Raw genomic sequence first — 24,149 nt, forward strand, 5'->3', positions numbered from 1 at the left:
AAGATAATAATCATTTAAAAAAGTAGAATGTTAATGCAGATTTTATTTTGTTTGTTTATATTTATAATAATCTTTAGGGGTGCCAATAATTTTACCCCTATTTCTTTGAGAGAGAAAATGCATTACTTGTTAAACAAAATCAATTTTTCTGAACAATTGCTTAGTAGCTCAGTATTTATATTATTTATTTTATGCAGTCTTTTTTACCCATCTTTGTCAAGGGTGCCGTTCATTTTGGACCTGATTGTACATCGATATTACATGATTTTGATTTGATTGCACAAGATTAAATTAAACGGTGGCCAGTGTGCCCCAATGCCCTTCCTTGCTTTCATGCCTCACTTCTCTTTCGGGGCAAAGTGAGTTGGCACATTAGTCTCCTCAGTTACCCATTTCCAAAGGATTAAAGATTAAAATAGCAAACCCAGAGACACTTGTACAAAGTCTACAGTACAGAACAAATGTATTACAGATTTATACAACGGGTGGGTCTAAGCCTGAATGCTTATTGGTTAAAAGTCTATTCCACAAGTTACCACCAGCTAAATCTATGACGTTAAATTCCTATTTTTACTCTGTTCCATCTGACTGTGCAATCCACTGTCTCATCATCCCAGCCAGGTATTTATAAACTTGATCTCCACTATAAAAAGCATCTAGACATTATCTCACATTTCTTTTAGACTAACGTTTAGTTTTCAACAGGGGAGATTTGTATAAACCTTGCTGTCTATCTCTCCGACATTTGCAACATTGTTTCAATATTCAAACTCGATGTCCAACTGTCCCATAGTAATGAATGTGTAGGGGCATAGTTATTATGGATATATACAAAGAAATGTAAATTGAAAAAAGGTCATACGAAATTAAGTGCAGCTAGTTTGCAGTCTTTCCAGCTTCAGTTCAAAGTTATTGACTGGGTCGCGTCTATAGATACAGAACAAAAAGAACGAACGACTGGGTCATGTCCATAGATACAGAACAAAAAGAACGAGCGACAGGATCACGTCTCTAGCAACCCTAGACTTGTGTATGGACTATATCTTGTGGAAGGAGTTGGTTGGTCACATATGTAATATTTAAGTGGTAATGTCCTTGAAGCCGGGGTTTGTTGGATATATTGGCACAATTTGCTGGCCATCGATGAACACTTGTACCAATATATCCAACAAACACCGGCTTTTCGGGCATTACCAGTTAAATATTACATATGTGACCGACCGGCTCGATTCGGTCTTGTGTAGCAAAATTTGAAATAGTTTTTTTTACATTGGCTAAAAGTAGAGATTCAGAGCTAGCATATTGTAAATATGGGAGAGTAATTCTGCTTTGAAAGTTGATAAACTTGTAACCACATTTTTGAGAAAATGGCCCTTGAATGATTTAGTGAACCTACTGAGCTCTTTGTCTACACCATCCTTCACACCCTCTTAAGCCTTAGCCCTACCCATCTCTTTAAGGATTCACATGTGAGGCCATATAATAAACAACCAAAGATTTCAAGACTGTTTTTTTTTTAACTAGGCAAGTCAGTTAAGAACAAATTCTTATTTACAATGACAGAACAGTGGGTTAACTGCCTTGTTCAGGGGCAAAACAACAGATTTTTTACTTTGTCAGCTCAGGGATTCGATCTAGAAACCTTTCAGTTACTGGCCCAACGCTCTAACCACCTGGCTACCTGCTGCCCCGTTTATACTACGGCTATCGACAGTTGTCGCAGTGACATCATGAACATTCTATTGTCGTCCGACATCAAACTTATCGTTGTCATTATGAAAAAGTATAATCACAAAAACTACAGGCTGCATGACATCAGCAGCCTGGTGGTCCAAAATAGCATAACTAGTGTATTTTAACACCAATAAACCCATCTGTTTGGAAATTAATTTAATATAATGTCAATCTAACAAACCAGGTAACTAAAAGCTACTTTCTAAACAATGTTTTGGTTCTTTTCTAGCTTGTTAGCTAGCTAATGTTAAGTTAGCTGGCTAGCCAGTTCAAATAATGACCATATCATATAGCTGGCAATGTCTTCACTTTAGTTAATTTGTCTTCATTATTACAGAACAAGATCATTGTTTACAAGTGAATGGCGAGCCAATTACAGAAAATAGCTTACGTTTGTTTGTGAGTGTGACAAAATAAAAGCAGAGCATTCTAGCAGAGAACTTTTGAGCTTGGACACTGTCTCGTTGGCCTAACGTTATGTACTAATTTGACTTTGGTGCAGGTCATGTTCTTCACATTACCGTCTCTGGTAAACACATACTATATCAAATAAAATCTAAGTTTATCTGTCACATGCACAGGATACAGAAGGTGTAGTGAAATGGTTACTTACATAGTGGAGTCTTTTGTTTAGACATGTAGCTAGCTAGCTAAACAATGAACCATAATCCCAACTCATAACATTACTACCCAGCTCAAATCTGCAGGTAGCTAACCAGCCAGGTTCAATGTTAGCTAGCTAGCTTACATTAGCCTATAACTAGCAATGCAAATGGCTCTGAGATACAAATAATATTACTACACAGATCATACGCTTAACGTTAGCTAGCTAGCTGACTACGCTTTAACTTGAAATGAAAATGACTTTCTGACTAAATTCGAAACGTATAATATCTGAAAATGTAGCTAGCTAGACTATCTTACCCATATACATGGAAGGACGCTTCTCCCTCTCTGTCACAGATGCCATAGTTGCCATTAGTTTGAAGAAATGTTCAGATATTATACGTTTTGAATTTAGTAATCCGTAGACAGGTGTTTTATACAACAGCCTTCTGTCTTCCCTTTTTTACTCCCTCTGCATATTTGCAATCAAACGCCAGAATTTTCTCCATCTCCTTAGCTATCATACTCTAATTCCATCAGGCATTCCACTGATTTCAAAACTCGGTCCTCCAGAAAGTGGAGAACAACACTTTTGCAGTTCTACTAAGTGATATCTTTCAAAAATTCCGCGTTAGAAAGGATTACCTACACATACTAACCAGCTCATATTATTGACAGAGGCATGCTATATCACTGACCAATCCAAACTCATCTCTCAGCATGTCCAGCCCATCCATTATCTCAGCCAGTCATGGCTAGCAGGAAGGTTCCTGACTTTTTCCGTGACTAAACCAACTCGTAATTTAACAATTCTATTTGTATTTGCAGATGGCACACACGGTTGTTATTAAGGCACATGAAAGTTCACGTTCCAGAAGGCATTTCTGACAAAAAAACACATTTTGATGCAAATATTTTTAAAATACGTTCAAATGCCTCTCCTGTGAAGTAGTGAGGTACGACATTTTCCTACTTTCCTGAAACAAGTCACATATATGTCAACTCTGTCATACAAACAAACTGGTTGACTTGAGTGGTTCTATAATAAGACTTGGGTCCGGATTCTATCAAATCTTGCTTAGGAATGTTTACTGTATGTACAGTACATGGCCGTGGGTAGATTCTTTGGGGTTGGGGGGGTGCAGGTTTTTTTCTGTTTTTTTCTTAGGGGGTGCTGCAGCACCCTCAGCACCCCTACTCCCGGAGGCTACGTGTATGTAGTATTACTGCCTACACAATTAGCCTACATCTGCAGAAATACACAGCTGCCTTGAAAACCGTTGTGCTGCTTTGTTGCCATGTGTGTCTTCAGCTCTGTTCTAAGGAAACATGATTATTATTATTTGTTGTTGTTATTGTTGTTGGACAAAGGAGAATGTAAAACGCCAGGAAATCTGCTCAAGGTGATTTTAATTTATTAAATCTGAGACACGTGTGATCTTATCCAAATGTAATAAAAGTTTGAAATTATTATGTTTTTGTGAAATACTAATGATGTTTGTGCTACTTGCAGTACATTTGCAGTCTACAAATGATTTATAATTATGTTGTGAAAACAATTCCGCCAGCTGCTGAATGTAGATTGGGCCCCCTGCCCTAAGAGGTACTAATGAAGAGCATAGGGCTGTAACCATGGTGTTCAAGTGGCCATCAACTTCTTTTTTAATCTATTTTGGAACTGCTGTCCAAGAAATAAATCCAATCCTTGGCAGTGCTTCAGATGATTAATAAAATAGCTAGTTCTAAAGTAATGCACACATCCATCCAAACATTGTATTTGAAGTACAGGAGAGTGTGCAGCTGTTTCATTTAGAACTCAAGAATACAGGACCCTTTTACTCTTCTAAAGACAAGTTCTCTTTTGAAGACAAACATGTAATTTGTGTGTCTCCTTGGCTGTGGAACAAAAGCAGCATTGATCCAATCCCATAGTCCATGAGCATGTCAAGCGAAATTCACTGAATAAAGCAAACAGTAAACTACTGTTGACCAAATAATGAGGTCCGACTTGTAAAGGAGTGAGGATACAACTCAAGGAATCTCGGACAGTTCTTCCAGGTTCAACCTCTTTAATGATGCATCAACAGAAGGATTCAAATGAACACCATACCAAGAGTTTTACATCTCCTACTGTATACTGTATTATTTCAACGTACATTAACATGTACTCTAAATTCTCATTGTTTAGCACAGAACCACATACATTCTCAATGGTCAATATGGAAACCTCAGTTCAGTTAGACGATTACTTCAGTGTCTGTAGGTCTTGACGTGCATTCAAATTTTTTTTATTGTCAAACATATTCAATGGAAACTAAAACAGCCTTGATAAATTGGCCCATAGCTTCCTGAGAAGAGCAGAGTTAACATACACACAGTGCTTGAGATCAAACATACTTTTATCTGATGCGTACTACAGATTCATATTTGTGTGTTAATATATTTGTATAAATTGAATATACACTGAGAGTGAAGCGATGATCCCTTATCGATGTCACTTGTTAAATATACTTCAGTTAGTGTAGATGAAGCAGGGGAGACAGGGTAAAGAAGGATTTTGAAGCCTTGGGACAAGAGACATGGATTGTGTGTGTGTGCCATTCAGACGGTGAAGGGGCAAGACAAAAGATTGAAGTGTCTTTGAACGGGGTATGGTAGTAAGTGCCAATCGCACCAGTTTGTGTCAAGAACGACAACACTGCTGGGTTTTTCACGCTCACAGTTCCTTGTGTGTATCAAGAATGGTCCACAACCCAAAGGACATCTAGCCAACTTGACACAACTGTGGGAAGCACTGGAGTCAACATGGACCAGCATCCCTATGGAACGCTTTCAACACCTTGTAGAGTCCATGCCCCGACGAACTCAATGCAAGTCAATATTGCAACCAAATATTAGGAAGGTGTTTTTAATGTTTTGTAAACTCAGTGTATATTAAATTATTTTAATTGAGGATATACAGTATATCTATATATATATCTGCATGTTCACACCCTTTAAATCATCCTAGTACCGGCCTCTAAAATCATTGACATGTGCCACCATTGACATATGGCATCAGTAATTGTCTTAAAGTAAATACATTTGTATTATTTTGAAAGAATATCTGTCAACTAGAAAAGAACATTAACTGAAGTAAATGTGGTGTGCTTGCTAGTCTTGGAGTATGTATGGTTGTGAAATAGTATTAGTTGTGGTATTAGTGGTAGTAACGGCAGTAGTAATGGTAGAAGTAGTAATGGTAGTAATAGGGTTTTCATAGGCTTTGTATTAGTATTGTGACTTATTTTGGGGTGGTTTCTAGTCTTGGAGTTATTATAGTGGGTTATAGTGGGCTAGTATAGTAAGCTATAGTAAGTACTATATGATCATAAGCCATATAATGGGTTTTTAAGCTCTCAACATTTTTCAGTTTGAACATTCTGTAAGTTTTGTGGCAATGATTTGAGTTTAGTTTTGAAGTCTGCATTCCGCAATGCAAATGAATTATAGTTTAGACATTTTGAATGGTAGCAAAAAAGTGTGTTTAAGCCATCTAAGTTGAGTCAGTCCTAATTCATTTGCATGCAAAGAGGCACCAGATAGTCTGGTAACAATGCCAACACGGTGAATGCATAAGAAAGACATTTGAATACAATGTGAATACGTGACAAACCTTTATCAGATCGTGATTGGATCATGTTGATCAGATCACAAAACTCACATGTTAGCACAAGGTGTAAAGGAGACTTTAGTGTCAGTACCTACTTTTTTCTGTATCACAGCATATTTATTACAAGAATGTGAAAACACTCAAAAGAAAAACATTGTGTGTGTGTGGACAATGAACTATATTGACTTATGCACAATGTCAGCAGTGTATCAACGTACCAATATGTTGTGACAAAAAAATATTATATAAACAAATTATAAAATGTTTGTCACACCTCTCCAATCAGAACAGCTCAGCTCTTGGCCAATGTGCTTGCCTCACACTGGTCCAGCTGTCAGCTAACACAACAGTCTAGTTTCTGAACTCTGCTCCCAGCGCAGGGGTTCAGGAGGTGGGGAGAGAGGGGGAGTGTGATTGAGTCTGGAAGTGGCATAAACTTTGTTTCCCATTTTGGTTATCTGGGGTCTGGGAACATATTTCCTCAAAGCTTATCGAAGGTGACTTAGAGACCTATCTACTTATACTTCTGTTGGAAAGCCAGTGGAGGTGTTTCTACCTGAGAAGGACGTGTTTCCAGTAGAGAGGACATCAGAAGCTCTTAGAACTCACGACTTCATCCTGTGGGGAGAGTTGTCTGTGGTTCCACTGCTAGAGGGAAGTACTGGCCAGAAGAGTCTCTCGCCCACCCTCTCTGGACCCAAGACCTCTACTAAGTAAGTCCTAAATGATTTAATCCTCTCAAGCTCCGTGGATGAATACAGATGTAGGATCTTAATTTGAGCCAGTTTGCTACAGCAGGCAAATAATCCTGCAGCAACAGGAAATGTGAATTATTATGTGGATTATAATTAAATCCTTAAGAGTGTGTGTGTGTCAATCTAAGTAACATAATAAAATAAACCCCCATCAAAATCTGTCAGTTTAAGCTAAAATATATATATTTTTTGCATGGACTGCATGTCAATCCATCGCATCCACATTTGTCAGCCTTACGCATCTGCATAGAAGGAGGCCGAGCTACAGCAATGTTTGTCAGACTGAGAAATCCCGAAAATCGGTCGTCTCACGTCCGTCCGAAAGGTAAAACCCCCATAAGCCCACGGTCCGAAAGGTAAAACCCCCATAAGCCCACGGAACTCGTCTGAAGTCGGTAAAGCTGATGTGCCAACTTCTTTCTGTAGTGTGCGAACCGTTTGGGCTACAAACTAATATGACCTCACTTTTATGATTGTGTTCTCCGTTTTGCTCTACACCCCCAAACAACACAGTGGGGTATGTGTCAATTTTCTGCAAGGTTTAAATTACATTGATTGTCTTCCACTTTTAGCTGTATTGCAAAGGATCACCCTCTTGCCCAAGCTTGAGGATGAAGTTTGACAACATTCTAGAGGAGATCGATGGCTGTGGATGGTTTCAGGTGCTGATCGTCACTCTGCTCTGTATCCCTCGAGTGATACTACCGTGTCACTTCCTGCTGAATAACTTCATTGCCGCCGTACCCTCTCACCACTGTGACCTCAGCGCTCTGGATGATGGCAGCCTCTTTGGGAATCTGACCCAGGAGCAGAGACTGACTGTCAGCGTTCCAGTACAGGAAGATGGAACTCCAAGCTCCTGTAAGATGTTCCCAGAGCCCCAGTTCCACATCCTGTCCAACTCCAATAACAGTGATCTAGCTACAGTCCCCTGTCAGAATGGATGGACATATGACAACAGCACCTTCAAATCCACTATGGCAACAGAGGTAAAATACTTCCAATGATATCAGTTGAGTGGTGGATAGCTGATGGTAATGGTTCAAAGGCCAAAGCAAATTACAAAGGTTGACAAGATAAAAGGAATATAGCAGAGGAAGGCAACAGGCCAAATTCGTCCTGCAAGCGATTTTATTCTTAAGAAAAAAATAAAAACGTAATTCAGCTTAAAATGATTTTACGTTGGCATTTCCATTCCCAAGTATCCCACTGATTAAATAGAGAGACAAACAGTGTGTGATCGATCCTGTCTCAATATAATGAAGGTATGAAACGATTATGATATTGCCAAATGAAATGTAGACGTCTTGCCCGTTTGGTCTTAATTGTGGTCGTTGCAGTACATTAATGATTATAATGATGTTCTGGCCCCCCGACCTACGACCAGCAGATTAATGTCATTTTGTATTAACCAAGGATTTGAGCAAATTATACAGTGTCTTGAACCATGAACACAATACAGAACCAAATTGAAAACTCTGTAAGACAATTAAGAGAGAAAAATGTTTTAAATGAGACCCCTCAGAGTTAGTCAATTATTTTCAAATTCCCTGGTTTGTTGTTATAGCCACATGACATGCAATTCTGTGCCCATTTATTCAATCAGAATTTCACTGGTTAGATATTGTCCCCACTTTAAGTAACATACTATTATCATTATTATTATCCTACTTCAACTGGTACATATGATAGGAATTGTGAACTCATGCTTTCTTGACTGTCACTATCATTGCTCCTCTTTCTATAAAGTGGGACCTTGTCTGTGACAGAAAAGGCATGAATAAAGCCACAGCCACCATCTTCTTTGTTGGCGTGATGATTGGAGCTATAGCCTTTGGTACCCTCACTGACAAGTAGGTCATTTTACCCCAATACCTGATATCTACATTCTTTCTTTATACATTGAATTATTTATTTGTGGCTATGTTTCTTGAATGCTCTTTTCCAGGTTTGGGAGGAAGCCTATGCTATTGGTGTCCTATACCATATCCATGGTATTTGGATTTGCCAGTGCATTCTCTAACTCCTATACCATGTTCGGAGTGATGAGATTCTTTACTGGCTTTGGACTTACAGGCATCAGCATCATCTCGACCGTTCTCAGTAAGCTAAGCTCTATAGATTTCATATGAACAAAATGTTTGACTCCATTGCTAAGCAATTTAATGAAATGCAGTTAGGAAAGTATTACCTAACAACATGTTAATACAGTGTATTTAATAGCGTAGTTAGTGTTGTTACAGAGGTATAAGATAAACTTTATGTAAAGTGAAACCCAACAACATTTTTTAACTCTATTTACATTCTTTCAAGGTGTGGAGTGGGTGGACATTAAGCACCGGGCTTTAATAGGTATAACGGGCAGCATGGCCTGGTCGTTTGGCAACATGATGCTAGCGGGCATTGCGTATCAAGTGAATGATTGGCGGATGCTAATGATAGCTGTCTCTGCACCCCTGGGCTTGGCTATCATCACTTGGTGGTAAGAATACACTGGGTGATATCCGGACCATATCCTAAACATATCAATGGATATCTGGATTTGACATGTTTTTGATACAGCATGGTACAAGATGCAGACGAAGATGCATAACTATACATGTGTAACCAGCCACCACCATGGTGTAGAAGAACTCACCTGAATAATGCACATTCCAAATTTTGCATCACATACAGTATACTACTGTATAATATAAACTGGGTGGTTCGAGCCCTGAATGCTGATTGGCTGAAAGCCATGGTATATGAGGCCACATACCACGGGTATGACAAAACATGTATATTTTACTGTTCTAGTTACATTTGAAGCCAGTTTATAATAGCAATAAAGCACCTCTGTGGTTTGTGTTGTATGGCCAATTTACCACGACTAAGGGCTGTATTCAGGCACTCTCTATACCACACACCCTCGGGCCTTATTGCTTAAATATAGTTCACTACAGTGTTGTAGTGACCTTAGGACAAGGTCCTTAGTGACCTCTTCAAGAGGGTCGGCCCACTTCTTGGCATAACAGTTGAAGTGTTGGACGAGTCACAGGAACCCAAGTTCGAGTCAGGATTTGAGGCTACACTCCAAATTCACTACATTATGCAGGGAAATTGTTATTATTGTGCTTTGACCCATTGTAATGGTTCATCATCACTGCAGGTGGCTCCCTGAGTCTGCCAGGTGGCTCATAGCCAATGGCAAAGTGGAAAGAGCCCATCTTTACCTGGAGAAATGTGCTCGTTTTAACAACAGAAAGGACTTCACGTCCAAAATCAAACTTGAGGTAAATGCAACAATTTTCAGTTGCTAGTATTTACTGCTAATATTTACTCTTATTCAAAAATGCGCATGGCATGCGATCATTTATACAGCTTTATTACAGTTATGAGGTGTTAGAAAGAGCATAGGTTTGAAGCACAAATATACAGTACCAGTCAAAAGTTTGGACACACCTACTAATTCAAGGGCTTAACTTAATTTTTTACTATTTTCTACATTGAAGAATAATAGTGAAGACATCAAAACTATGAAATAACACATATGGAATCATGTAGTAACCAAAAAAGTGTTAAACAAATCAAAATGCATTTGATATTTTATATTTGAGATTCTTCAAGTAGCCACCCTTTGCCCTGATGACACACTATTGGCATTCTCTCAACCAGCTTCATGAGGTAGTCACCTAGAATGCATTTCAATTAACAGGTGTGCCTTGTTAAAGTTAATTTGTGGAATTTATTTTCTTCTTAATGCGTTTGAGCCAATCAATTATGTTGTGACAAGGTAGGGGTGGTGTACAGAAGATTGCCCTATTTAGTAAAAGACAAAGTCCGTATTATGGCAAGAACTACACAAATAAGCAAAGAGAAACGACAGTCCATCATTGGTCAGTCAACCCGTAAAATTTCAAGAACGTTGAAAATTTCTTCAAGTGCAGTCGCAAAAACCATCAAGCGCTATGATGAAACTGGCTCTCGAGGACCTCCACAGGAAAGGAAGACCCAGAGTTACCTCTGCTGCAGAGGTTAAGTTCATTAGAGTTACCAGCCTCAGAAATTGCAGCCCAAATAAATGTTTCACATGGTTCAAGGAGCAGACACATCTCAACATCAACTGTTCAGAGGAGACTGCGTGAATCAGGCCTTCATGGTCGAATTGCTGCAAATAAACCACTACTAAAGGACATCAATAAGAAGAAGAGATTTGTTTGGGCCAAGAAACATAAACATGGACATTAGACCAGTGGAAATCTGTCCTTTGGTCTGATGACTCCAAATTTGAGATTTTTGGTTCCAACAGACGTGTCTTTGTGAGATGCAGAGTAGGTGAATGGATGATCTCCGTATGTGTGGTTCCCATCGTGAAGCATGGAAGAGGAGGTGTGAAGGGGAGGGGGTGCTTTGCTGGTGACACCGTTTGTAATTTATTTAGAATTCAAGGCACACAAACAGCATGGCTACCACAGCATTCTGCAGCAATACATCATCCCATCTGCTTTGCGCTTAGTGGGACTATCATTTATTTTTCAACAGGACAATGACCCGACACACCTCCAGGCTGTGTAAGGGCTATTTGAACAAGAAGGAGTGTGATGGAGTGCTGCATCAGATGACCTGACCTCCACAATCACCCAACCTCAACCCAAATGAGATGGTTTGGGATGAGATGGACCGCAGAGTGAAGGAAAAGCAGCCAACAAGTGCTTAGAATATGTGGGAACTCCTTCAATACAGTTGGACAAGCATTCCAGGTGAAGCTGGTTGAGAGAATGCCAAGAGTGTGCAAAGCTGTCATCAAGGCAAAGGGTGGCTACTTTGCAGAATCTCAAATAGAAAATATATTTTGATTGATTTAACACTTATTTTTTTACTACATGATTCCATATGTGATATTTCATCGTTTTGATGTCTTCACTATTATTCTACAATGTTGAAAATAGTACAAATAAAGAAAACCCCTGGAATGAGTAGGTGTGTCCAAACTTTTGACTGGTACTGTATGTGGAGGATACAATAGCCATAAATGTAACACACTGGAACTAACTATCCCAAGCCAGCAGCATACCGCCCTGCATCCCACTGCTGCCTTGCTTCTGAAGCTAAGCAGGGTTGGTCCCTGGATGGAAGACCAGATGCTGTTGGAGGGCCAGTGGGAGGCACCCTTTCCTCTGGTCTAAAAAATAACTACCATTGCCCTGTGTAGGGTGCTGTATTTTGGATGGGATGTTAAATGGGTGTCCTGACTCTCTGTGGTCACTAAAAATCCCACGGCACTTATCATAAGAGTAGGGGTGTTAACCCCAGTGTCCTGGATAAATTCCCACTCTGCCCCTCATACCGTTACCTAATCATCCCCAGTTTACAATTGGCTCATTCATCTCCCCTGTAACTATTCCCCATGCTCTAAATGAGAATGTTTTCTCAGTCAACTTACCTGGTCAAATAATTAAAATAAACTAACTTAGCCTCTCTCCCATACTGCTTAGCACCTGTCTGATGTGGTTGGCACGGACAACCATAACAAGACCTACTCCTACCTGGACCTGGTGAGGACCCCAAAGATGAGAAGACTGGCTCTACTAACAGGCATAGTGTGGTGAGTATTTATGACTCTAATAACAGGCATAGTGTGGTGAGTATTTCTGGCTCTAATAACAGGCATAGTGTAGTGAGTATTTCTGGCTCTACTAACAGGCATAGTGTGGTGAGTATTTATGACTCTAATAACAGGCATAGTGTGGTGAGTATTTCTGGCTCTAATAACAGGCATAGTGTGGTGAGTATTTATGACTCTAATAACAGGCATAATGTGGTGAGTATATCTGGCTCTAATAACAGGCATAGTGTGGTGAGTATTTATGGCTCTAATAACAGGCTTAGTGTGGTGAGTATTTATGACTCTAATAACAGGCATAGTGTGGTGAGTATTTATGACTCTAATAACAGGCATAGTGTGGTGAGTATTTCTGGCTCTACTAACAGGCATAGTGTGGTGAGTATTTATGGCTCTACTAACAGGCTTAGTGTGGTGAGTATTTATGACTCTAATAACAGGCATAGTGTGGTGAGTATTTATGACTCTAATAACAGGCATAGTGTGGTGAGTATTTATGACTCTAATAACAGGCATAGTGTGGTGAGTATTTATGGCTCTAATAACAGGCATAGTGTGGTGAGTATTTATGGCTCTACTAACAGGCTTAGTGTGGTGAGTATTTATGACTCTAATAACAGGCATAGTGTGGTGAGTATTTATGACTCTAATAACAGGCATAGTGTGGTGAGTATTTCTGGCTCTAATAACAGGCATAGTGTGGTGAGTACCCCTGGTCTCATATCTGTCACAAATCATTACACAGTTTTGTGTCTATTTGTATGTACTGTATGGACTGGTTTGGGGCTGTATGGACTGGTTTGGGGCTGTATGGACTGGTTTGCAGTACTGTATAGACTGGTTTGGGGCTGTATGAACTGGTTTGCAGTACTGTATAGACTGATTTGGGCTGTATGGACCGGTACTGTATAGACTGGTTTGGGGCTGTATGGACTGGTTTGAACTGGTTTGGACTGTATGGACTGGTTGGGCTATATAGACCGGTACTGTATAGACTGGTTTGGGGCTGTATAGACTGGTTTGGGCTGTATGGACTGGTTTGGACTGTATGGACCGGTACTGCATAGACTGGTTTGCGGCCCATACAGTACACAAACCAATGAAGAATCTCCATTGAAAGTGCTTCTTAATACAGGACTAGTTTTAGGCCTAGATTCAATTAGATCAAACATTAACCAGTGATAGCACACACCTGCATAGCTGATGTTTTGGCAGAGTCAGAGGTGGACTAGTTTTAGTGATGTAAAATCGTGAGTAGCTGCCCTTGCAATGATTGTCACGAAGCCACAACCGCCCCACTCACGTTAGAAGATTAGAACAAGAAAGTGTAGGCTATATGGAAATAATTATGCTCAAGTGGAAAAATTATAACACTAAGTAATGAAGATTTTTATCAAGTGTAAATTACATCTCACATTCCAGTGTTTGAACTTGTAAACAAGGCTGCATGGGATTTCTGTTAAGGCAGCCAATGGCAATGTCCGCTTTAGGTATAATGCCGGAAGCCACTTGTGGATTTGACAGGTCTAACGCAGTTCCACCTCTGACACCCCTGCAATGCGGATGTCGGCGAAAGCAGATCTGATTGGATAGAGCTCTTGATTAATCCTTTTCTGTAGAAAGTGTCCTTATGTGTCTGTGAGTTATCTTTTATCTTTATCAAGTCAAACATAATGTATACCTCATTGACTACTTTGGTAATGTCATCATATTTCCAGTCACGATAGTGTAATTTAGACTAAACAGTCATTAGCCTCCCAGAATGACTGGGCTTATCATGACTTTAGGGCACTGCTATAGAGGGCGGCTTGAGAACGTTCATAACAATGGCATGATGCGACCGAGTGACAGAGGTGCAACTTATGACAAACACAACGTAGATCTCATTGTGTTCTCTCCTCACAGGTATGGGGTGGCCTCAACATACTATGGGATCAGTTTAAACATTACAGGGTTTGGCCTGAATGTCTACCTCACCCACTTTATCTACTCTGCCATCGAGGTGCCCGCCAAGATGGTCGTCTACTTCTGTCTCGATACCATTGGTCGGAAACACTGCCAGGCAGGCACTCTTCTGCTAACGGGAACCTGCATCGCCATCAACATCTTTGTGCCCAAAGGTGACTACATAAATAGGCCATTATTATTGCTTTATAAATGATCATAAAGGTTGTATATTAATTATGAATTATAATGCTTATAATGCCTATATGCAAAGAAATTATATGAATAAAGAAATATATATGTATTAATATTGTATAAAAGGTTATAAATGCTTATGAACGTTTATAATAAAGTGCAACCCAAAATGAATACCTAGATGATTATGTGGAGTAAATTGGACAGTAAAGGAATGTTTATTATTTTGCCTTTTTTTCATCAGTGTTTGAGAGATGACAGTCTTATCCTCAGGATCTGTTGTTTTGTTCCTCTGTTCAGGTCAGTGGCATGTTCGCACCATCGTCGCTGTGCTTGGGAAAGGCCTATCAGAGGCCTCCTTCACCACTGTCATCTTGTATACGGCTGAACTCTACCCTACGGTCGTGAGGTCAGATTTACCGGAGCATTTTCACATTGAAACACTATTAGAGTTCATTTCTTCAAACTGAAGCATGCTTTATTTAACATTTTACATTGACATTTTAGTAATTTAGCAGACGATCTTAGCTAGAGCGACTGACAATTAGTGCATTCATCTTAAGATAGCTAGGTGAGACAACAACACATCACAATCGTATCAAGTACATTTTCCCTCAACAAAGTATTTATCAGCAAAGAGTGCGCCAGGGGAGCTGTGAGAGTTGCTCAGGCGCATAACAAAAATTACTAACAAAAATAAAAGAAATGTTACCTTTATTTTACCATGTTGTCCCATTGAGGTCAAAATACCTATTTTTCAAGGGAGACCTGTGGAATGCAATGTACGGTGTCCATATTAGGACAGCTTCAGTCTCAGCAGTAGTTTTCTGAGTCTCACTATCAACATTTTCCCCCTAACAGACAAAATGGGTTGGGTTACAATAACTTCATGGCTCGGTTGGGCGTGTCCATAGCACCCCTCATCATTCTATTGGAGGACGTGTGGAAGCCCCTCCCTGAAGTCATCATCTGTTGTGTGTCCATTCTTTCTGGTCTGGTGGCCTTCCTTCTCCCAGAAACCCACAATGCAAGGCTGCCAGAGACCATTGAGGATATTGAACAAACAAAAAAAAGGTAACCCAGCCGACTTCACAAAGATTGTCAGTGTAATTTGTAACCCGCTGTTACAGTATATACCAGCAGTAGTGGAAAAAGTACCAAATGGTCATACTTGAGTAAAAGTAAAGATATCTTAACAGAAAATGACTCAAGTAAAAGTGATATTTACCCAATAAAATACTACTTGGGTAAAAGTCTAAAAGTGTTTGTTTTTAAATATACTTAAGTATCCAAAGTAAACGTAATTTCAATAAATAATTTCAAATTCCTTATATTAAGCAAAACAGATGGCACGATTTTCTTGTTTTTGATTTATTTACGGATAGCCAGGGGAACAATAATTCTCATACATCAATTACAAACAAAGCATTTGTGTTTAGTAAGTCTGCCAGATCAGAGGCAGCAGGGAGCAATCAATCAATCAAATGTATTTATAAAGCCCTTCTTAAATCAACTGATGTCACAAAGTGTGGTACAGAAACCCAGCCTATAACCCCAAACAGCAAGCAATGCAGGAGTAGAAGCACGGGGGCTAGGAAAAACTCCCTAGAAAGGCCAAAACCTAAGAAGAAACCTAGAGAGGAACCAGGCTATGAGGGGTGGCCAGTCCTCTTCTGGCTGTGCCGGGTGGAGATTATAACAGAACATGGCCAAGATGTTCAAATGTTCATAGATGACCAGCAGGGTCAAAAAATAATAACCACAGTGGTTGTAGAGGGTGCAACAGGTCAGCACCTCAGGAGTAAATGTCAGTTGGCTTTTCATAGCCGATCATTCACAGTATCTCTATCAAAACAGCAGGGACAGGTAGCACGTCGGGTGAACAGTTGAAACTGGATGACCACATGTTCTCATGATAAGTGCTTGAATTGGACCATTTTCTTGTCCAAGCATTCTAAATGTAACGAGTACTTTTAGGTGTCAGGGAAAATATATGGGAGTAAAAAGTACATGCTTTCTATGGAAATAGGGGAGTAAAAGTAAAAGTAGTCAACAAATTGAAATAGTATGTACAACGTTCGTACTTCAAAGTATTTGTACTTAGTTACTTTACACCACTGTCTACCAGGGCCGTCAGGAAAAGATGGTATGAGGCGGCATCCCTTGCAGTCAGAGTGCAGTATAACTGCAGTTATTCTGCAAATACTGCGTCCAAAATACCATAGTTGAATGAAGTTACTGCACTTTTACTGCAGTTTCAAAACTGCAATCTTTTTTTGCAAGGGATTTGCAACAGCACTTTTCTATCAGTTTGATTTAGTTTTATAAAATATATTGATGCATTAAAAAGACAGGCATAGGGTTGTTCTTTAGACCGATTTGTCAACTCAATTTCTCTGTCCCTTACATCAAAGTGCTGTTGCAGGCTCTTTGCATGTCTTGACCAATCAGATTCACGGAAATCGTAAGTCATGCAAGACGGGCACAAGCACAAAGCTCAAGGCGCGCTCTCTGCTTTCCTCCGGAATTTGTTAAACAAGTGTGATAACACATCACTCCTGACAGACACAAGCAAAAACTATTCCATAAATGTAGCACCCTACACCTAAACATTAGCAATCTGACATGTTTTATTGTATGAAAAATATCATATTTTTCAGTCTGATCAACTGTAGGCTACTAACAACAGCAACTGCATAGTCTAGCCTTCTATGCACCCTGTCCCTCTAGCCAGGGTAAACAGTGGTATTTATAGCCCATTTGTTACCTAGACTTTTTCCATCCAAAATGATTAACTGCAATTAATCAATGAACACAATAGCTGACAAGTTTAGGCCTACAGTTGCATAGAGCAGGACTAAACCATGCAATCCAGTACAAAACAGCTCAGCCCTGTGCGTTTTATTGCAGCTACCCATGCAAATATGGGTAGCTGCAGCCCAATATGGCAACAGGAGTAAGGGTAGCTTCACCCTAATATGGCAACAGGAGTAAGGGTAGCTTCACCCTAATATAGCAACAGGAGTAAGGGTAGCTTCACCCTAATATGGCAACAGGACTATGGGTAGCTTCACCCTAATATAGCAACAGGAGTAAGGGTAGCTTCACCCTAATATGGCAACAGGAGTATGGGTAGCTTCACCCTAATATAGCAACAGGAGTAATGGTAGCTTCACCCTAATATGGCAACAGGAGTATGGGTAGCTTCACCCCAATATGGCAACAGGAGTATGGGTAGCTTCACCCCAATATGGCGACAGGAGTATGGGTAGCTACAGCTCAATATGGCAACAGGAGTATGGGTAGCTGCAGCTCAATATGGCAACAGGAGTGTGGGTAGCTTCACCCCAATATGGCAACAGGAGTATGGGTAGCTTCACCCCAATATGGCGACAGGAGTATGGGTAGCTACAGCTCAATATGGCAACAGGAGTATGGGTAGCTGCAGCTCAATATGGCAACAGGAGTATGGGTAGCTTCACCCCATTATGGCAACAGGAGTATGGGTAGCTTCACCCCATTATGGCAACAGGAGTATGGGTAGCTGCAGCTCAATATGGCAACAGGAGTATGGGTAGCTGCAGCTCAATATGGCAACAGGAGTATGGGTAGCGTCACCCCAATATGGTGACAGGAGTATGCGTGAGTGGATATGTTGAAAGGAGTGGGCGTATGAAAAGAGAATCAGCTAATTGGGCAGCTTTGTTGTCACTCAAGACTGTTTGCGTGGCTGATTGGGCTGCACTACGAGTCGATATTAAAAGGCTCTGCATGGTAAATCTGACTTCTGCAGTTGCCATACAGCATTGTACGTCCTCTGCAGAAGTCAGGGCATTTATACTTCTTGAGCTTCGCTGAGCAGAGCAGAGCTGTTGTGAAGGAAGTTGTAGAGGAAGTGAGTTAGTGTTTATACAGGACCTCCCACCAAACAATCATGTCAATACGGAGCTATATGGGGCCCTCCACATTGTTACACAATTTGGGAGGCGCACGGAGATGCGCTACAGAGCTCAATTTGGCCACAGCATGCCTCTGGAAGCTCCAGAATTGTGTCACACCCTTCATACGGAGCCTCCGACCACATTTTCAGATCAAGCATGAATTGGCTTTAAGCAGGCAGTCAGTGCTCCAGTGTTGTGCCAGCTGACTTGAAGTGCTTCCTACTGGATATCATAGTCTTGTTGCCGGTGGTAGATAAGTGGAAATTTTTATCTCTCACATGATTTTATTTCAAGTAGGATTGTAGCCTACACAAGAAATAAGTAATATTGATAACCATTTAGATGTCACCTTGATACATACATAAACTCAACAAAAAAAGAAACGTCCTCTCACTGTCAACTGTGTTTATTTACAGAAAACTTAACATGTGTAAATATTTGTATGAACAGAACAAGATTCAACAACTGAGACATAAACTGAACAAGTTCCACAGACATGTGACTTACAGAAATTGAATAATGTGACCCTGAAAAAAGGGGAGGGGGGTTGAAATCAAAAGTAACAGTCAGCATCTGGTGTGGCCACCAGCTGCATTAAGATTTGCCAGTTCTTGCTGTGAGATGTCACCCCACACTTCCACCAAGGCATCTGCAAGTTCCCGGACATTTCTGGGGGGAATGGCCCTAACCCTCACCCTCCGATCCAACAGGTCCCAGATGTGCTCAATGGGATTGAGATCCAGGCTCTTCACTGGCCATGTCAGGACACTGACATTCCTGTCTTGCAGGAAATCCTGCACAGAACGAGCAGTATGGCTGGTGGCATTGTCATGCTGGAGGGTAATGTCAGGATGAGCCTGCAGGAAGGGTACCACATGAGGGAGGAGGATGTCTTCCCTGTAATGCACAGCGTTGAGATTGCCTGCAATGACAACAAGCTCAGTCCGATGATGCTGTAACACACCACTCCAGACCATGACAGACCCTCTCACAGTACCAACATTGCAATGTATTGCCCTGGCCACCTCTGCAGTCCTCATGCCTCCTTGCAGCATGCCTAAGGCACGTTCACACAGATGAGCAGGGACCCTGGGCATCTTTATTTTGGTGTTTTTCAGAGTCAGTAGAAAGGCCTCTTCAGTGTCCTACGATTTCATAACTGTGACCTTAATTTCCTACCGTCTGTAAGCTACTAGTGTCTTAACGACCGTTCCACAGGTGCATGTTCATTAATTGTTTATAGTTAATTGAAAAAGCATGGGAAACAGTGTTTAAACACTTTACAATGAAGATCTGTGTAGTTATTTTGGTTTTTATAAATTATCTTTGAAAGACAGGGTCCTGAAAAAGGGAAGTTTCTTTTTTTGCTGAGTTAACATACAGTCTAAATCAAATCAAATCAAATGTATTTATATAGCCCTTTGTACATCAGCTGACATCTCAAAGTGCTGTACAGAAACCCAGCCTAAAACCCCAAACAGCAAGCAATGCAGGTGTAGAAGCACGGTGGCTAGGAAAAACTCCATAGAAAGGCCAAAACCTAGGAAGAAACCTAGAGAGGAACCATGCTATGTGGGGTGGCCAGTCCTCTTCTGGCTGTGCCGGGTGGAGATTATAACAGAACATGGCCAAGATGTTCAAATGTTCATAAATGACCAGCATGGTCAAATAATAATAATCACAATCAGAACAGTTGAAACTGGAGCAGCAGCACGGCCAGGTCGACTGGGGACAGCAAGGAGTCATCATGTCAGGTAGTCCTGAGGCATGGTCCTAGGGATCAGGTCCTCTGAGAGAGAGAAAGAAAGAGAGAAAGAGAGAATTAGAGAGAGCATACTTAAATTCACACAGGACACCGGATAGGACAGGAGAAGTACTCCAAATATAACAAATTGACCCTAGATAATCAAATTGCCAAGATAATCCATCCACCTGACAGGTGTGGCATATCAACAAGCTGATTAAACAGCACGATCATTACACAGGTGCACCTTGTGCTGGGGACAATAAAAGGCCACTCTAAAATGTGCAGTTTTGTCACACACATACCACAGATGTCTCAAGTTTTGAGGGAGCGTGCAATTTACATGCTGACTGCAGGAATGTCCACCAGAGCTGATGACAGAGAATTGAATATTCATTTGTCTTTGGCAATATGTCCAACCAGCCTCACAACTGCAGAACACGTATAACCACGCCAGCCCAGGACCGGTGGGTCCTGTTTTCTTCACCTGCTGTATCGTCTGAGACCAGCCACTCGGACAGCTGATGAAACTGAGGTGTATTTCGGTATGTAATAAAGCCCTTTTGTGGGGAAAAACTCATTCTGATTGGCTGGGCCTGGCTCCCCAGAGGGTGGAGAGTCTCTTCAATGAATGGGGGAAAGGTGTATTTATCCCCGGGACACACCAGAGCCCAGGTGTGTCCCATTTCGCTGATGACCACAGGTGGTATACAGAAGATAGCCCTATTTGGTAAAAGACCAAGTCCATATTATGACAAGAACAGCTCAAATAAGCAAAGAGAAACGACAATCCATCAATACTTTAAGACATGAAGGTCAGTCAATACGTAAAATTTCAACAACTTTGAAAGATTCTTCAAGTGCAGTCGCAAAAACCATCAAGCGCTATGATGAAGCTGTCTCTTGAGGACCTCCACAGGAAAGGAAGACCCAGAGTTACCTCTAAGGCAGAGGATAAGTTCATTAGAGTTACCAGACTCAGAAATGTCAGCCCAAATAAAGGCTTCACAGAGCTCAAGTAACAGACACATCTCAACATCAACTGTTCAGAGGAGACTGTGTGAATCAGGCCTTCATGGTCGAATTGCTGCAAAGAAACCACTACTAAAGGACACCAATAAGATGAAACACTAACAATGGTCATTAGACTGGTGGAAGTCTGTCCTTTCGTCTGATGAGTCCAAATTTTCTTTGTGAGACGCAGAGTAGGTGAACGGATGATGTCCGCATGTGTGGTTCCCACCATGAAGCATGGACGAGAAGGTGTGATGGTGTGGGGGTGCTTCGCTGGTGACACCGCCTGTGATTTATTTAGAATTCAAGGCACACAATCAGCATGGCTACCACAGTATTCTGTAGCGATCCACCATTCCATCTGGTTTGCTCTTAGTGGGACTATAATTTGTTTTTCAATAGGACAATGACCTAACACACCTCTAGGCTGTGTAAGTGTTATTTGACCAAGAAGGAGAGTGATGGAGTGCTGCATTAGATTACCTGGCCTCCACAATCACCTGACCTCAACCCAATTGAGATGGTTTGAGATGAGTTGGACAACAGATTGAGGGAAAAACAGCCAACAAGTGCTCAGCATATGTGGGAACTCCTTCAAAACTGGTTGGAAAAGCATTCCAGGTGAAGCTGGTTGAGAGATTGTTAAGAGTGTGCAAAGAGTGTGCAAGTGTTAAGAGTGTTAAGAGTGTTAAGAGTGTGCAAAGCTGTCATCAAGGCAAAGGGCTACTTGGCTACTTTGAAGAATCTCAAATAGAAGATCTATTTTTATTTGTTTAACACTTTTTGGGTTACTCATGAGTCCATATGTGTTATTTCATAGCTTTGATGTCTCCACTATTATTCAACAATGTAGAAAATAGTAAAAAATAAAGAGAAACCCTTGCATGAGTAGGTGTGTCCAAACTTTTGACTGGTATGTACATAAACAAAAAATTGTCCTTCTCTCTCCAGAAATCCCATCTTTGTCTCACCGCTGGAGAAAACTGAGGTCCTGCTGAAGTCACAGAAAAATAATGAGCTGGATCAGTGACTGAGACATTTAATGAACTGCATAGGTGTTATTGTTTAGGGCCACATACTGTACACAAGTTTCAAACTGTTCCAAGAGTATGATATTTCTGACTTCAGAACTGTTGTACAGAGTGGCTATAGCATGCTGAGTTTGTAATTCTACCATTGCTTCTGTAATAAACCAATTCCAGTGGAACGTGTAGCATGCACCTTGTAGGTTCTGTAGCCAATCTCTTGTCTCTGTGGTTGATATACAGTATTTGAAGTGACGTCACGTTCAAACTATAGGCTACATCAGTATTCACATTCAATAAATATTTATATATTGCACGGACACAGGTTTCCAACACTGGTTTGTTTCATAATGTTGATACTTCAGTAGAAAGTTGTAGAAAGAGATGGGTAAGTAGACATGGTGGAGAAAGGCTGGAGTCAGGAATTGAACCCTGATGTCATCTTCAGTGGGGAGGCAGACATGTTCATACAGCCAGGAGTGTTTCTCACTCAACAAGAGCTCTACACAATATTACAAACACTATGAGTGCAATGCTGGATCAAACAAGGACAAGCAGAACATCTTTAAAAACCTCTTCAGCTAACAACTTTCAAATGATTTTAAACCTACTGTATATTTGGGCATATATACAAGGGTAGGAGAACATAGGTGAATAGTGCTGATGGAGCATTTCCTGAAACACAAAGTGAAGGGGATAAAAACTGTGATATTCTCCTTAAATGTCATTTGATCTATTAGAACCAAGATACATTTGTTTTGTTCCAAGGGAGACAATTCGGCGTACATGTCTCAGGCAGGGCTATTCTCTTATAAGTGAACAGGGCCCCTATGTCTGTTTCTTCATTTTGTGTTTCTCAAAGGTGGGTACCATAGTCTGCTAAAGAGGTGAGAAAGAGGAGGGAGAGTGACAGTAAGAGATGAGGAGCCATGTGTGGTTATGTGTCTGAGTGTAAATGTGTCAAGGACCAAGGCACCAAAGAGAATGACTTTACTGCTGGCTGCCTATGATCTACTTAGACATCCCTGTTTCTAACTCTCTTCCTGCTGCTGTTGGTGTAAACATGTCTCCCTCAGTGGCAGACAGACTATTATTCTGTATATGAACTCGTTTTCACCCAATACACTTAATCATCGCTGAGCTGTGGCCCTCTGCTGGAACATAGTAATCATTACAAACAGATAAATGACTGCAGAGTTGTCATGCACCACATTTAGCCATAGGGTCTTAGTACTAGACTCAGATGCTCAGCTCACACTAGGGAGATGGAGTCGACAGACAGACCCTCAGATAAAAACCATGGTTTGTGGTTATACATTGTTTATTTACAGAATTGTAATGCAGTAATAGCACCATATATTTTGGGTTATGATAAAGACAGACAGTTGTGCTAACCTTATAAGTCATTTAAAAGTTGGATTCTTCAAAAACCAATGGGTAAATAGATATAAATAATTGAAATAACCATTGAATAGCTTCCCAAATCCCAAACTGTAGCTTTAATGTGGTTCTAATACATTTTTACAAGACATTAACTCCCACATTTAAACCACACAGTAGACTACAACATAATATAACAGAGAAACAACAAACAACTCTGGTCGTAGGTGTTGGTCACAGTTTGATCACCCTGTTGCAGGAGAACATTCCTGCAATGCCAGAAATGTAAAACTTGTATTGCATTTGAGGTTTTAAAAGGCTGCTGAAGTTTGTAATTTCCCACTGAAATTTCAGACTTGATTTCCCTTTACGAAAAAATGTATCAACCCCTACAAAAATGTGCATTAATTATAATCCACATAATAATTCACATTTCCTGTTGCAGGATTATTTTCCTGCTACAGCAAACTGGTTCAAATTAAGATTATATATCTTTGTTTCCCGATATCTGTGGTTTTGATCTGTATTCTATATAGGGTTACAAAATCCAGAAACGT

General features: G+C 40.5%; 1 protein-coding gene across 2 annotated transcripts; it reads left to right on the forward strand.

Moving 5' to 3' along the window:
- Positions 1-520: 520 nt before the first annotated feature.
- On the forward strand, positions 521-22,532 carry LOC110530417 (solute carrier family 22 member 7). Of its 2 annotated transcripts, none has more exons than XM_036986762.2 (12): positions 521-621; positions 6,530-6,705; positions 7,320-7,736; positions 8,497-8,600; positions 8,696-8,850; positions 9,061-9,229; positions 9,896-10,019; positions 12,222-12,331; positions 14,255-14,469; positions 14,789-14,897; positions 15,350-15,562; positions 22,139-22,532. In XM_036986762.2, the coding sequence occupies exons 3-12, from the start codon at positions 7,359-7,361 to the stop codon at positions 22,215-22,217; spliced, it is 1,656 nt and encodes a 551-aa protein (XP_036842657.1). In that variant the 5' UTR covers positions 521-621; positions 6,530-6,705; positions 7,320-7,358; the 3' UTR covers positions 22,218-22,532. The 2 variants fall into 2 exon arrangements, with proteins under 2 accessions (XP_036842657.1, XP_036842641.2); XM_036986746.2 differs by lacking the exon at positions 521-621 and adding an exon at positions 6,980-7,072 and having other exon boundaries at positions 6,312-6,705.
- The last annotated feature ends 1,617 nt before the right edge of the window (positions 22,533-24,149 follow it).

Source organism: Oncorhynchus mykiss, chromosome 1 (genome assembly GCF_057628025.1).
Source record: "Oncorhynchus mykiss isolate SJ-2025 chromosome 1, ASM5762802v1, whole genome shotgun sequence".
Taxonomy (NCBI): Eukaryota; Metazoa; Chordata; class Actinopteri; order Salmoniformes; family Salmonidae; genus Oncorhynchus; species Oncorhynchus mykiss.

Bases quoted from the DNA above. Each gene is read 5' to 3' on its own strand.
- LOC110530417 (XM_036986762.2), top strand. From the start codon at position 7,359: ATGAAGTTTGACAACATTCTAGAGGAGATCGATGGCTGTGGATGGTTT. The intron at 9,230-9,895 runs GTAAGAATACAC...TCATCACTGCAG, and splicing joins TTGGCTATCATCACTTGGTG to GTGGCTCCCTGAGTCTGCCA. The intron at 12,332-14,254 runs GTGAGTATTTAT...CTCTCCTCACAG, and splicing joins CTACTAACAGGCATAGTGTG to GTATGGGGTGGCCTCAACAT.